General features: G+C 45.6%; 1 protein-coding gene across 15 annotated transcripts in view; it reads left to right on the top strand.

Annotated features, from left to right (window-relative positions):
* Positions 1-12,543, top strand: part of CACNA1B (calcium voltage-gated channel subunit alpha1 B) — a 301,534-nt gene that overhangs the window by 132,557 nt on the left and 156,434 nt on the right. For all 15 annotated transcript variants that reach the window (XM_026860253.1, XM_026860255.1, XM_026860252.1 and 12 more), the window contains one exon: positions 4,441-4,544. In XM_026860253.1, the coding sequence (XP_026716054.1) occupies positions 4,441-4,544 (104 nt within the window). The remainder of the gene's footprint in view (positions 1-4,440; positions 4,545-12,543) is intronic.

Raw genomic sequence — 12,543 nt, 5'->3', positions numbered from 1 at the left:
GATCTGTCAGGGCTCAGATTCACCCCTGGGGCATGGCCTTAGTCTGCCGGTTTGCTGGTGGCACACATGCCTAGGTATGTGGGAACCCCCTATCCCTCTCACCACATGAAACACAGATTTAGGTTCTGTTGCAGAAGCCAGAGGAGAGTAGGAGGGTATGGGCAGGTGTGCTGTCTGCTTAGAGAAAAGAGAGGGGCAGGAATTTGGGGATTTTTCTCTGTCCAACTTGCTCTAATTTGTAGTCTGTAAATCTCCTGAAACCTAAGCTTTTCCACTCGTTGAACAGAGGCAGTCACTTGCTTGTTCGTGAGGCTGTGTGTAAACCAAATTTCACTTAATTGTGTGTTTGTTATTTTGGGATTCCAGAACGAGTATCTCATCACTGATGCAACCCGTGATTAAACAACTTCCCTTCCTTGGGGGCTGCTGGGTCTTTTTTCTGCATCGTCTGTCATAGTTTTCCCAGTAACTCTCCACTGCTGATAGAAGCCTCGCTGGCAAGGAAGTGCTGTGGAGTATTTACATGCTCCTTCCCTACCAAATCAGCTCCTGGTCCCTTTGATCAGCCCTGTTTGAAGTCGGCAGTGTGTGGGATTGGGCCATGAGGCTCCCCTGGTGATGTCCCAGCGGCGGGAAGCGCTGAGCTGAAAGTAGGCAGTGTCCCCAGAGAGCTGGCGTTGCGCTGCCGGGATGCGGATGGGCTGGGAGAAGGATGTCGGAGCAGGCAGGGCTTCAGTGACAGTGGTGGTGGGATGGAGCTGGTTGGAGCAGAGAAAGAAGCTCCAGCAACACAAGGAACTCAGAGCAGGCAGGCACAAGGGCTCTGCCTCCCTGCACGCCCCGAGAACATGGGCCATGGCCAGGCTGCAGAGAGGAAGATGAAAGGTAATAGAAAAGCATTTCTGGTCTCTGCAGCACATTGCAAGCAGCAGTAGGCTGCTTTCAAGTCAATTGTTTCAAAACATATCTTTAAATGAATTAATAATTAGACACAGCTGCCATCTTGTTAACATAATGAAGCAGTGGCCTAACGGCTCTGTGTCTGAGAGACAAAAGTGAGTGTTAATACTGGTCTTTCTATGGTGTTGGACAAGTCACAAAAGGCTTGGTTGTGGGAAGTATCTTGTGCTTTGCTGGAGTACACTCTGTTCTCTTTGGCTGTATTTGGAGCTCAGGGCATTAATCTCCCTGCATGACAGCAGCCTTTTAGCTTCTGCATTTGTTATAGATGACAGTATTCACTCACCTATCTCTGTAGAGAGGTGGCTGTGCTGCCATGGCTTGGGGATGGTGGCAGTGCGTTTGGTGCTGCATGAAAGGGAGGAGAGAGCCCCTAGGTGCTCAAAGCCAACTGTGCAGAGAGTCAACATATAAAGGTTGTCCTTTCGCATCCAGCTGTGACCTGGGCACTTCTGCTGAGCAGTGGCATCGGGCTCCAGGGTGGATGATGAAGCAGAGTCACGTGGAAGAGGAGAGAAGGATGCTGTTGGGGATTTAGGTTAGAATTTTAGCAAAAGAAAAAAAAAAAAAAAGAAGGATACACTAGCTGTGAATAGACATGGTGGGTGCATCTCTGATACGTGCCAGGTCAGGGGGTGGAAGTAACTTGGAGCTGAGCAGAGGTTAGGCAGAGGGAGCCACAGCAGCCGGGATTGTTGGAAAGAGCACTCCAGGGGATGGACAGGTCGTATGGGCTTTAGATGCTGATCTCCAGTGTGACACTGAAAGAGTCCCTCAGACTTGCTGTGCTTCAGTTTCACTCTGTGCAGCACCTTGCCTCTGGGAGTCTTGTGCTGTCAAGTTTAAGGGACATGAACTTCTCATGCTGGTGCCCAGGGCACTCCTGGAGCAAGGCTTCAGCTTGATGTGGGTGCTCTTCAGGGGGTGCTCATGAAGAGCCCCTCAGCTGTTAATAACCAGTGGGTTCTCTGGGTCCTGAGCAGTGAGGGAGCCCTCCTGTAAGCCCTTACGGTATTTGAATGCAATTCTGGCACATCATGACAAGTATTTTGTTTCTCTTTCTTCCCTGTTGGGTTAGACGTGGTTAGGATCAAGTAGCACTGACACTCAGCCAGGCATTACACCAGCAAAATGTTTTAGCTCGAACACAAAAATTGATTGGATCTCTTGGCTCGTCCTGCTTAATGAGCAAGCCTAGAGCTGGGCCATAGCCCAAGCCCCAGTGGCTCTGCAGGCAGAGGGCTGCCTCCTCTGCTCAGCACAACCAGGGGTGCCTGCAGGACACCGGGAGCTTTCCCTGCAGGAGAGGAGTGCGGTATTCCTGGCAGCAAACAGATTGGATTCGTTAGCATTTTACCATGGCAAACCGGTGCCATAAACTGTGATTGGATTCTAGCATGCTTCAGAGTACTGGGAAAGATGCTGCATGTCTGTGAAGGCTCTGCTTTCTCAGGAGAGCTTTTCTGTTGGCCCTTTTGCCTGCTGTTTTGCCCTCTAGTTTGTCCTGGATCTCTGTGCGTGAGGCAGAGCAAACAGACCGAGTCTCGGCCCTGCCCTGAGCATAAGGTAGTCTAGCAAATGCTCAGAGGAGGGTGGTTAATTAGTCATATTTCAGCACATTTCATTTTTAAGGGCTTTGATTGTGGCATGGAATTGTGGATCTGTCGCCAAGTTTGGTCTTCAAATTAATAAATAAATGATAAACGATCATTTGGCAGCAGTGAACCTGCTGCACTCTCTTTGCGTGTTTATGTGGTTTCCCTTCTCCCATCTGTTCCCTTCCTCCAGCTCTTCCTTGTGGGTTGGATCTCCAGCCCCGCTTGCCTGGCTGACGGCAGTCCCCAGCCTTGCTGAATGGGAGATACACAGCGAGAGGCTGGGCTCCACAGTTTTCCATGTTTTTTCTGCTCTCATTTTCCCAGCCTGTTTTCTCTTCAGATTCATTTGTCTATCACGCGCTGGCTTTGCCTTTAGCAGGGGTGGTTTGTGGTGAGGTTAGTTAGTCCCTGCTCCTCTTGGGTGACTCACTGATCAACTGACACAGGTATTTCTGAAGATGTTTGCTATTTGGAGAAATGCTTGTCATGTGCTTGATCCGGAGCATGTTACTTGAGGAAGAATTTGTGCAGATACTCACCATATGAAAAAGATCTCAGAATGCATTTAGTTGCATCAGTGTTATTACCTGTAAGAAATGCCTGTATTGTTATTAAATGTTATTACCTGTAAGAAATGCTATGACATCAGTCACCCACATCACACGTTGGTTTTGCTTGTTTATTGGGTGACTTCTACCTCTGTAGAGACGTTCTGAGGTAGCATCAAGTGCAAGCATGGTGGAAATAATGCACATTTAAAGTGCTTCTTTCTGTTAATCCTTCTGCAAGCAAAATCACACTTGCAAATATGATTGGGAATAGTGACCAAAAAGCGCCACAGATAGTAAGTAAAAGGTACCGATATCGGTTAGAATTAATACATCTTTTGCAAGTTGGTGTTCGAGAGCACAGAAACTGTGTTTTCTGCCAGCCTCTGCAATTGGGCAGGTAGGTGAGCTCTGTGTTCATTTTATTCTTTACTTTCTTCAGGAGGAGGAGGAAGACAATATCTTTGGGTCTTTTCTTTTTGCTTCTCTTTTCCCCTCCCTTACACCCGACATCAGATTCTCAAATTGCTGCATTCTTCACTCACAAGAGAAGAATTTGCGTTTTTCTCGGCACTTGGCTTCAGTAAATGGCCATGTGGCATTTTACTTTTCAGCAGTTCCTTAAAGAGCTCCCTTGTGGTTGATGAATGCAGAAACTTTGTCATAAACTAAACCACCCTTCCCTCCCCTTAATCTAGCCTGCTGCTTACTCAGGGAGCCTCAGACGGGTTTTGATGACAGAAGTAAGTGCTGAGTAAGCAGATGTGGAATTGCAATCACTCTGAAGATGCCTCGTTTTCTTGCAGACTTCTTGTCTTCTCCTGCTCTGTGTGCATGCACAGATTCTGGGCTCTGTGCCATGCTCTGCCCTAATTGCAGCAGAGATTAACGGAAGGCTGTGGATCCCTCCCGTCCTTGTGTGTCTCAATTCAGATGTAAATATGACACTGATGCTCAGCACATGGGAAGTTAGAGATGATGTGGGGAGGGAGGAGGGAGGTGTAGAAAGCCTGCACAGGCCCAGGTCACTTAAAAGCCTGTCTTGGCCCTGCAGCAGGGTCATCCTGGAGCTGTGGGATTAGATGAAGCTTCTCAATGGAGCTGACAACAAACCGTGGTGTGAACAGTGGGACAACGAGCTTGACTCGTCAGTTCTTTTGCTGGCATTTCAACTGGTGAATGTAACAGAACCAACCTTTATGTCAGTGGTGAACAAACCCATGGAAATCTAGGGGGAGTCTCCCCTGCCCTCTACCCTGCAATTTCTGTATAGTATTTTGTTTCTGAGGTGATTTACTATTTGTTTTTCTCTCTCCTTTTTTCTCTGTTTCCAGACGAATGATGCTGCAGGAAATACCTGGAACTGGCTTTACTTCATCCCTCTCATCATCATTGGCTCTTTCTTCATGCTCAACTTGGTGCTGGGCGTCTTATCAGGGTAAGACACAAATGACTTATTAGTCTTCACCTGGATATGAAAAGGGAAGACATGTTGGGTTTAGCACTCTGGGATAATGTAGCTGAAAAAGAGAAGATGGGTGATACATCACACTGTACATTGTTCTCTTTTACACATTTCCTACCCTCTCCTTTCCTTCCAGTGGGGTATTCCTGTAAGAGTGTAGAGGCATAGAATGGGGGATAGGCTTGTGAAAAAATGATTAATTGAGATGATTCTGAATCCAGACCCAAGAGTTAAGTGAGCTCTCCGTAATTATACCGACTTGGCCCTGTGCAGCCAACACTTATTCCTGCATCATCTTGAAAACCCATCAGGAACCCACTGATGCTGGTATAAATACTTCAGTGCTAGAGCCGAACATCAAAGTGTTCACGATGCATAGGGTGTAACTCTGCAGCATGGAGAAAGAGGAAGCTCAAAGAAAAAGCAATCATAAGATCTCAGATTTTTTTTCTATTTGGGGTGGGTTTTTTGGTGGTGGTGGGTTTGTGTTTTGTTTTGTTTTAATTCTCTGGATCTTTAAGCCAATGTCTGGATTTTGGGGACACACTGGTCTCTTGATGTTAAAACCATGGGGGGTCACCCAAGGATTTGGTGTTTGTTGCATGTGAGTTTTGGGTTTAGACCATTGTAGAGATCGAGATGCCAAGTTTGAAGCCTAACTGGAACGTCCCCAGTGTCTGTGGAAATAACAACCTGACTCATCTTAATGGTTTGCAAGCTCTTAGACTTTGGCACCTCATTTTGCACAGTTTCTTCTTAGACCATCCAGGTCACCTAGATTACATAGATCTATAAAGATCTGGGTTTATTTCTGGCTCTTGGCAGCACAGAAAGAGAGAAAAGAGTTAACACTGCTGAGTGGTAAAAGCCCTTCAGTGCTGCGCCTTTTCTCTTTTCATTAAGTTACTGGAGAAAGAAAATGTTTTCCAAAGAACAGATTTGTACTCAACTTTTGTAAATTTTGTTAAGGATCGTTGTCCTCAAAGCACATGCTGGTGGCAGGAGCAGGGAGGCAGCAGTGCAGTTTTGTTTGAGGACTGGGAGACGTGCTGTTACAAGAGAGGGTCATGGGGAAGGCTGTCCTGTGCTTTGCTGTTCCTTCAGTCCAGGAATAATAGTAATGATCAATAACCAATCAAAGCCATTTGCTGGACATGCTGTTGTATCAAGACTTTGTAAAGGAGACCTTTGTGACCATACTTGTCTGATGTATGATTTAAAGCGAGCACCAGAGCCAGGGCTGAGTGCAGTTCATTAGGTAGCTCATCTTCCTTGTTCCACAGTGGGGTCAGCCCATGTTTGCTGCAGTGACACTTGTGGTTTAAAACAAAACTCAGAACCCTGCAGGCTCCTGTTCCTTTGTGCTGGATTCAAAAGTCTGAGACCTCTGTCTGGCTCTTGTGAAAGTCTCTCATTGCTTGGTGCAAAATATGAATATTCTATAAATGTGTATCTTCTATTAAAAATGCAGCTCTGTGTATCAGGCTTCCCTTTGTTTAGTGGTAAGTAAGATAATACATTCTTCACAGAGGGAAGCTTTTGAATTCTATTTTGCATAGTGGTTTGACGTCCTTGGCTGGAATAATTCCTGGGGAGAGGCTGAAGAGAATAAACATCATAGCACAGGTGTTGACCACACTCCTCAGCCGCTGGTGGGCTTGCAGCTATTGAGCAATGAAGGAAACTGTGTATATCTGAATGGACTGGTGATGAGGAGGCACCAGCAAGATGGAAAGACTCTCTGAAGGCAAAGACTGTTGTCATTCTCTTCTCTAGCCAAAAGCACCAGACAGCACCATATTAAAAAATAAAGAAATTTCTGCTGGAGGTTATTCTTTGCATGGGTTTCTGCATGGAGAAAGGATCATTGGCAAATGCATGTTGACTTCCATAGGGTACCATTTCACTCGAGTACACTGTGCCATCCATGTCCTAGTGACAGTGCCAGCTAGCAGCTCCTGCAATGGAGACTCTTGGCAATATCCCGCATTCCTGATTCAATAAAATGAAGTTGATTTAGGGTTAGGAGTTCTACAAACAGCTCGTGATCAGGGTTAACTCAGCAGTCACTCACCTGCTGCTTTTTTTCATAATCTGTGCACCTTTAATATTATCATTTCTGTATCCTGGGGGCGATGCAGTACTCTGCTCCCCTTTTCCACATGTTACAGAGAGGAAAGAGCAGGGTAGAAAGAGGGGATGTAATGTCCCCAGGAAACAATTGCCAAACTGAGGTTAGGTTGCTGATTTCCTAGGCTTGTGTGTGGTCTTCATTACTGTCATCTTTCACAAATATCCTGTTGATCAGGTTGTATTTTATTTTCCAATACTTTGCCACTTACATCATCAGCATTCAAGGGCTAAGCTTCAGCGTACCAATGTCTGTACCTTGGAAAGCCACAGAAAAAGCATTTACCTGAGTATTTTTCATTGCTGTAATTTTGAGCTATTTCCTCTCATGATTTTTTGTTCCTTAGTGGTCAGTAAGGAAGCTACAGATTTCTGAAGTAGGTATGCAGATGCTGTCACAGATTATGGCAATATAAATAATCTGAAATGACAACAAGTTATTGAGCTTCCTGCTGACACTAGATTATATGGTTTTGCCATAAATCTTAATGGAATTTCCTGCCTTTCTGTAGTTATTTGTGAGCCCATGTCAACACTGGGCAGATACCTAATATCATAGGTTGGAAGGGACTTCAAGGATCATGTGGTCCAACCTTTGTGGCAAAAGCACAGTCTAGGCAAGACGGCCCAGCACCCTGTCCAGCTGAATCTTCAAAGTGTCCAGTGTTGGGGAATCCACCACTTCCCTGGGGAGATTATTCCAGTGGCTGACTGTTCTCATTGTGAACAATTTTCCTCTTGTGTCCAATTGGAATCTCCCCAGGAGTATTTTGTCCCTGTTACCCCTCATCTTTTCCAAGTGACTCCTTGTAAAAAGGGAGTCTCCATCTTTGTAGACAGCCTTTAAATACTGGAACATGGTGACAAGGTCTTCCCTAAACCTTCTCTTCTCAAGGCTGAACAAACCCAATTGTCTCAGCCTTTCATCCTGGCAGGCTTCCTGGTTCCTTCATCATCTTTGTGGCCCTCCTCTGGACCCTCTGCAGCCTGTCCACATCTCCTTTGTAGAGTGGAGACCAAACCTGAACACAGCGCTTCTCAGGTCACACCTGGAATACTGAGTAGAGTGGGATAATGACTTCTCTACCTCTGGTGGTGATGCCCTTGTTGATGCAGCCCAGCACACCGTTGGTTTTCTTTGCTGCTGCAGCTCTCTGGTCACTCATGTTGAGCTTGTTGTCCACCAGGACCCCCCAGGTCCTTTTCCACAGAGCTGCTTCCCAGGCAGGTAGATCCCAACCTGTGCTGCACTGCTGGATTATATTTTCCCAGGTGCAAGACCTTCCACTTGTCCTTGTTGAACTTCATAAGGTTCTTGTTAGCCCGCTCTTCCAGCCTATTAAACAGCGCTGGGCTCAATATTAATCCCTAGGGAACCTCACCTGTGACAGGTTGCCAGTTTGAAAATAGAGCTATTTCCCACCATCCTCTGGGTACGGCCTGTCAGCCAGTTCCCTACCCACTGCACAGACACTTGTTGAGGCCATAACGTATCAGTTTCTCTAGGAGGAGGCTGTGGGAAACTGTATCAAAAGCCTTGGTGAAATCCAGGTAGACAATGTCCACTGCTCGTCCCACATCAGCCTCAGCAGGTTACTTTGGTGTTGAAGGTGATCAGGTTTGTCAAGCACAATTTGCTCTTGGTGACTTTTCCCAATCATGTGCTTCATTTGGCTTGTGATAGCCCCCAGAAAGATTAATTCCATAACTTTCCCAGGGATTGAAGTAAATCTGATGGGCCTATAATTTCCTGGATCCTCCTTTAAGCTTTTCTGCAGATGGGGATGACATTAGCCCATGAGTGGCTCCTGCGTTTATCTGTTCGAGCAGTGTAGATAGATTGACCCAGTTAGGATCCCAGGTCTCGTCTGTTAGTAAAATTTGCATTACAAATTCTACAGAAGAGATGATACCTGTTTTAAAATAAATAGCAAACAACCTTTCCCCTCTGCTGATTCTTCTGGAATTATAATAAAAGCAAAGACATGGAAGTGACAGAGTGACATGGAATTCTGTTGAGTCTTGTTAAAAACTTGGTATAAAAATAACCCACAGTCTTGGGCCACAGTTGATATGACAGAAACCTCTGAGTACCTGGCTAAAGATGTAATTAAAAGCATGTTGACTCCATAATACAGATTAAATGAGACTCTGCCTGCTGTACAGTGTGTCCTTCTCATGCGTGCTGATCAAAGCACTGCCAGTGCTCTTGTAATTGGTTAATATTTAAAACACCTCCCCAAATGGTGCACTCTGCCTTCTGTTCCTTTCCCCTCCCTGATGCGAGCACTGGGGGCCAGACTGCCAGCTAAGCTCGACTCTTACTGTGCTGCCAAATATCCAGATTTTCCTGATGATGCTAGGACATGGGGTGTGGACTGCTGCAAACATCTGATTTCTTATGGTGCAATAGGGATGTTGGGCTCTCCTATGTCTTTAAAAAGATGCATGTTGCAGTGGATGCTGTACTGTACCTGCTCACCACGGTGCTTAAAGGTGGGTCTCTTGTCTGGGGAATCGGTAGCAGCTCCCCCTTGCTAGTTCACACATCACAAGCAGAGACACACTGTGGTGTTCTCTAGCTTGAATACGGTAGGATTTAGAGTTTTCCTGGAGTGCTACAGTGGTGGTACGTACACAAGTGAACTGCAATTGAAACAACTTCTAAAATGCAGAAATTGCCTTTGCTTGTTTACAGAAGACACGGGACTTTCCAGCAGGAACACAGCATCCCATATGCTGTGGAGTAGTAGTAATGTGGGTTTGTGTCCCTTCTTGGGGATTTTCCTCTCTCTTCCTCACTATTACCCCTGCTTTCTGTTTTCCCTCTCTGATGCTTGATCCCTTCATGAGCTGATAAAACTCAATAGCCCTTCAGAAACCAATAGAGCAGAAAAACACAGATTATTTTCTTCTAGAGGAGATTTTATTGAGTGCCATAGCTTATTCAAGAGAAGATCAGGACTGTATAGGGCCAAGACAGTAGAAGCGGGAGGAGAGATTTCTGCCCCACTTGATAACACTCGGACTTTCAGTAGGCTCATTCACTTCTGCACGTGCACTGTAGAGGTCTGCCCACTTGGTCAGGATGGGCAGACACAAGGTGTGTTCTACCCATCTGTGTGCTGGAAACATGTTGGGGTGACTGCCCAAGCCTGATACCTACCCAATCATGGACACAAAAATGGAAAAGAGAAATGTAAAAAAAAAAAAAAAAAAGAGAGATCAGACACCTGGTTGAAGCTCTGTTGAAACATCCATCCACTCAAAGGATGAACCAGATTTTATTCATACTAGAGAGCTGCCCTTGACTTTATTTCTCTGTTTTAACCTTGACACACCCTTCTAGCCATGCTAACCTTGTTTCAGGAAGCTGGAGCACCTTGGTTTCCAGAAATTGGGGGAGCGTTTTGTAAGGTTTCCAGTGCAGAGCGGAACAACAGCAGTAGTGAAAATATTTAGGGATGTGTATCCACAATATATTTCTCTTGAAACATCTTTTTACATTGACTGCGATGGGTGGTTATTCTTACCTATTAGATTATTTGTAAGCCCTCTGTGACTTAGGTAGCAATAAAGGCATCCATCACAGGGAATACAACCTTTCCACAGAAAAAGAGATTGGTTGCATCAATGGCACCATGAGAATGTTCAGGCTCCAAGTCATTCCAAGAAGGGTTGACCCCAGATGCCTCTCAGTTTTCCCTAAACAAAGGGTTGCTTGCTGCTTGGCATATCATGGGATTTGGCTTCAGTTTTGACCAGAAAATGTCCTGTGATGTTCCTGATAATTTTTTAATTGAACTCTGCCCATGGTTCTGCGGTTTACAGTAAGGAAGGAAAAAGTACCCCCATTGAACTGAGAAGTCCTGACCAATGCTCATTATTTTAATTTGTACTGGTTTCTTGCTAGCAGGCTGCAGCCCTCGGCCGTCCTGCTCTGCAGTTGTTGCCACCAAGAGATGGGCACATGTCTGCACGTACACCTTACCTTCCTGGTGTTTCTTCCCTTAGCAGTGATTTCCAGTGCTGTTTTTCTCATCCTGCTGCTGTTTTCCTCCCATCCCTCAGCCTCCTCTCAGCCCAGCTAGCACCTTTCTTCCATGGGCTGGTGGGATTATGGAATTTTCTGCTGCTTGCGCGTTGAGTTGGGTATTAATTTTGCCTGGTAATGAGCTGGATGATTCTGTACAATACATTTGTGACTGTTTTGATGCTTTAGATTACGCAGTGCGAAGAGGATAATCATTATCATGGGATGCTGTGATGAAGATGATTTAACTTATTTCAAGGCTAAATGCTTCCTGGCACAGTTTCACGCAGCGGTGGGGAGTGGTGAGGGTGGCAAGACAGCAGGCATGCTGGCCAGAGAGGGCAGCGCACTGTGGATGATGCATTTGAATACTGAGAGTCTGTGTCTCTCGAGTGTGAAAAATGTTGCTTGTCACGTCCTCAAATATTTATAGTGAAGCCTGAGGTATTTCCAGACCAGCCAGTAAGGAGTAATGATCTTCCTGAGGTTTACTCATCTGGCTGCAAGTGTAGAGAGGCACTGCAGTGGCCAGTTTGCATCTTCCCTGCTTAAATATTTCCATAGCATGGTCCAGACCTGCCCTGTCCTGAGATGTGCAACACCTGCCTCTCGTTATATGACAACACCTGGTGTAGGAACTGCAGGGAGACATTTTGAATGGATACAGCATCTTTGTGACAGCGGGAGCCTGGCAAGGGATGCAGCTACAGACTGTGCTGGCACCTTGCAGGCGAACAAGGGTCAGGGTAAACGGCCCTTTAATTCTTCACAGCTGCACCCTATTTTGAGCAGTCTGCAGCGAGGGGTGATGCTCTCTGGGCAGTCTGTTAAACACTCTCCCTGTCCTGTGCCCCAGTCTCCCTAGGGCATTTCTGCTTCTGACTGTTGTACCCTGGGTCTCTGAGGCTCCTGTGCAGTTAGAGCAGCTTCCTGGGAGGAAGCACAGCCCCATCCAGACCTCACTGAACCCGCTGTCTCAGTGACTTGCTCTGCTGAGTTTCATGACGTTTTCCCGTCCTGAGGATTTTTGCCAGATTGAGATCATAAAACTTCAGCCTGCAAGACATGCAGAGGCTGGAGAAGAATCAGGCTGATTAATCTGTCATAATAGCAAAGCGTTCTTCTGTCCTCCTTCTCCCTCATTACAGAAACAATCATTCATTTTCCCTGCAAATTTTTTCTAACTTCACTGTTACCTGCTGTGATCTGACTTTGGCTGATGTTAATTATTTGCAGCAGAAGAGCTGCATCATAAAAAGATAAGAGATTCTGCTTGCTTTCTCATTGCTTTTAGTCTTTCCCCAGCCTGTGCTTGAAAAAGGAGGGGAAAGACAGGTCAATTTTTTTCTTTTTTATTTCCTGTTGTTTCTTGCTCATCACCTTTTTTAACAAAGCCATCATTGCAAACAAGAAATGTGGGAGAAGGACGTGTATTTCTTGCAGAACTGGTCAGGGAGCAATGACTTTCCATGTAAGCTTCATGTCACCAAATTAAATGTCCTATTGAATGTTGATCCTTTGCTCATTTTGTATTTTTTTTGTATTAGAAGAGATGAACTACCTTTATTTGCCCTTCTGTTAAGCCACAATGGAAATTAAAGCCTGTAGTATAAGAATGGTATATAGGAGACCTAAATTTAAATTTCCTGGGGCCTCTGCTTTGACTCTGGGGTGGAGACTTGATGAACAGAGGCAGAAGTTCATCCAGAAATTGCAGTAGGCTAATACTATGAGATAAATGGTGGTTTTTAATTCCTTTTTCTCTCTTTGTTGTTGCCTCCTTTGAGCCAGGTCTGCCCAGCTGTGGCA

This window comes from Athene cunicularia (assembly GCF_003259725.1).
Source record: "Athene cunicularia isolate RWA chromosome 17 unlocalized genomic scaffold, athCun1 chr17_part1, whole genome shotgun sequence".
Lineage (NCBI taxonomy): Eukaryota > Metazoa > Chordata > Aves > Strigiformes > Strigidae > Athene > Athene cunicularia.
Note: the sequence above shows the minus strand (reverse complement) of the source record. Positions and strands in the feature narration are given on the sequence as shown.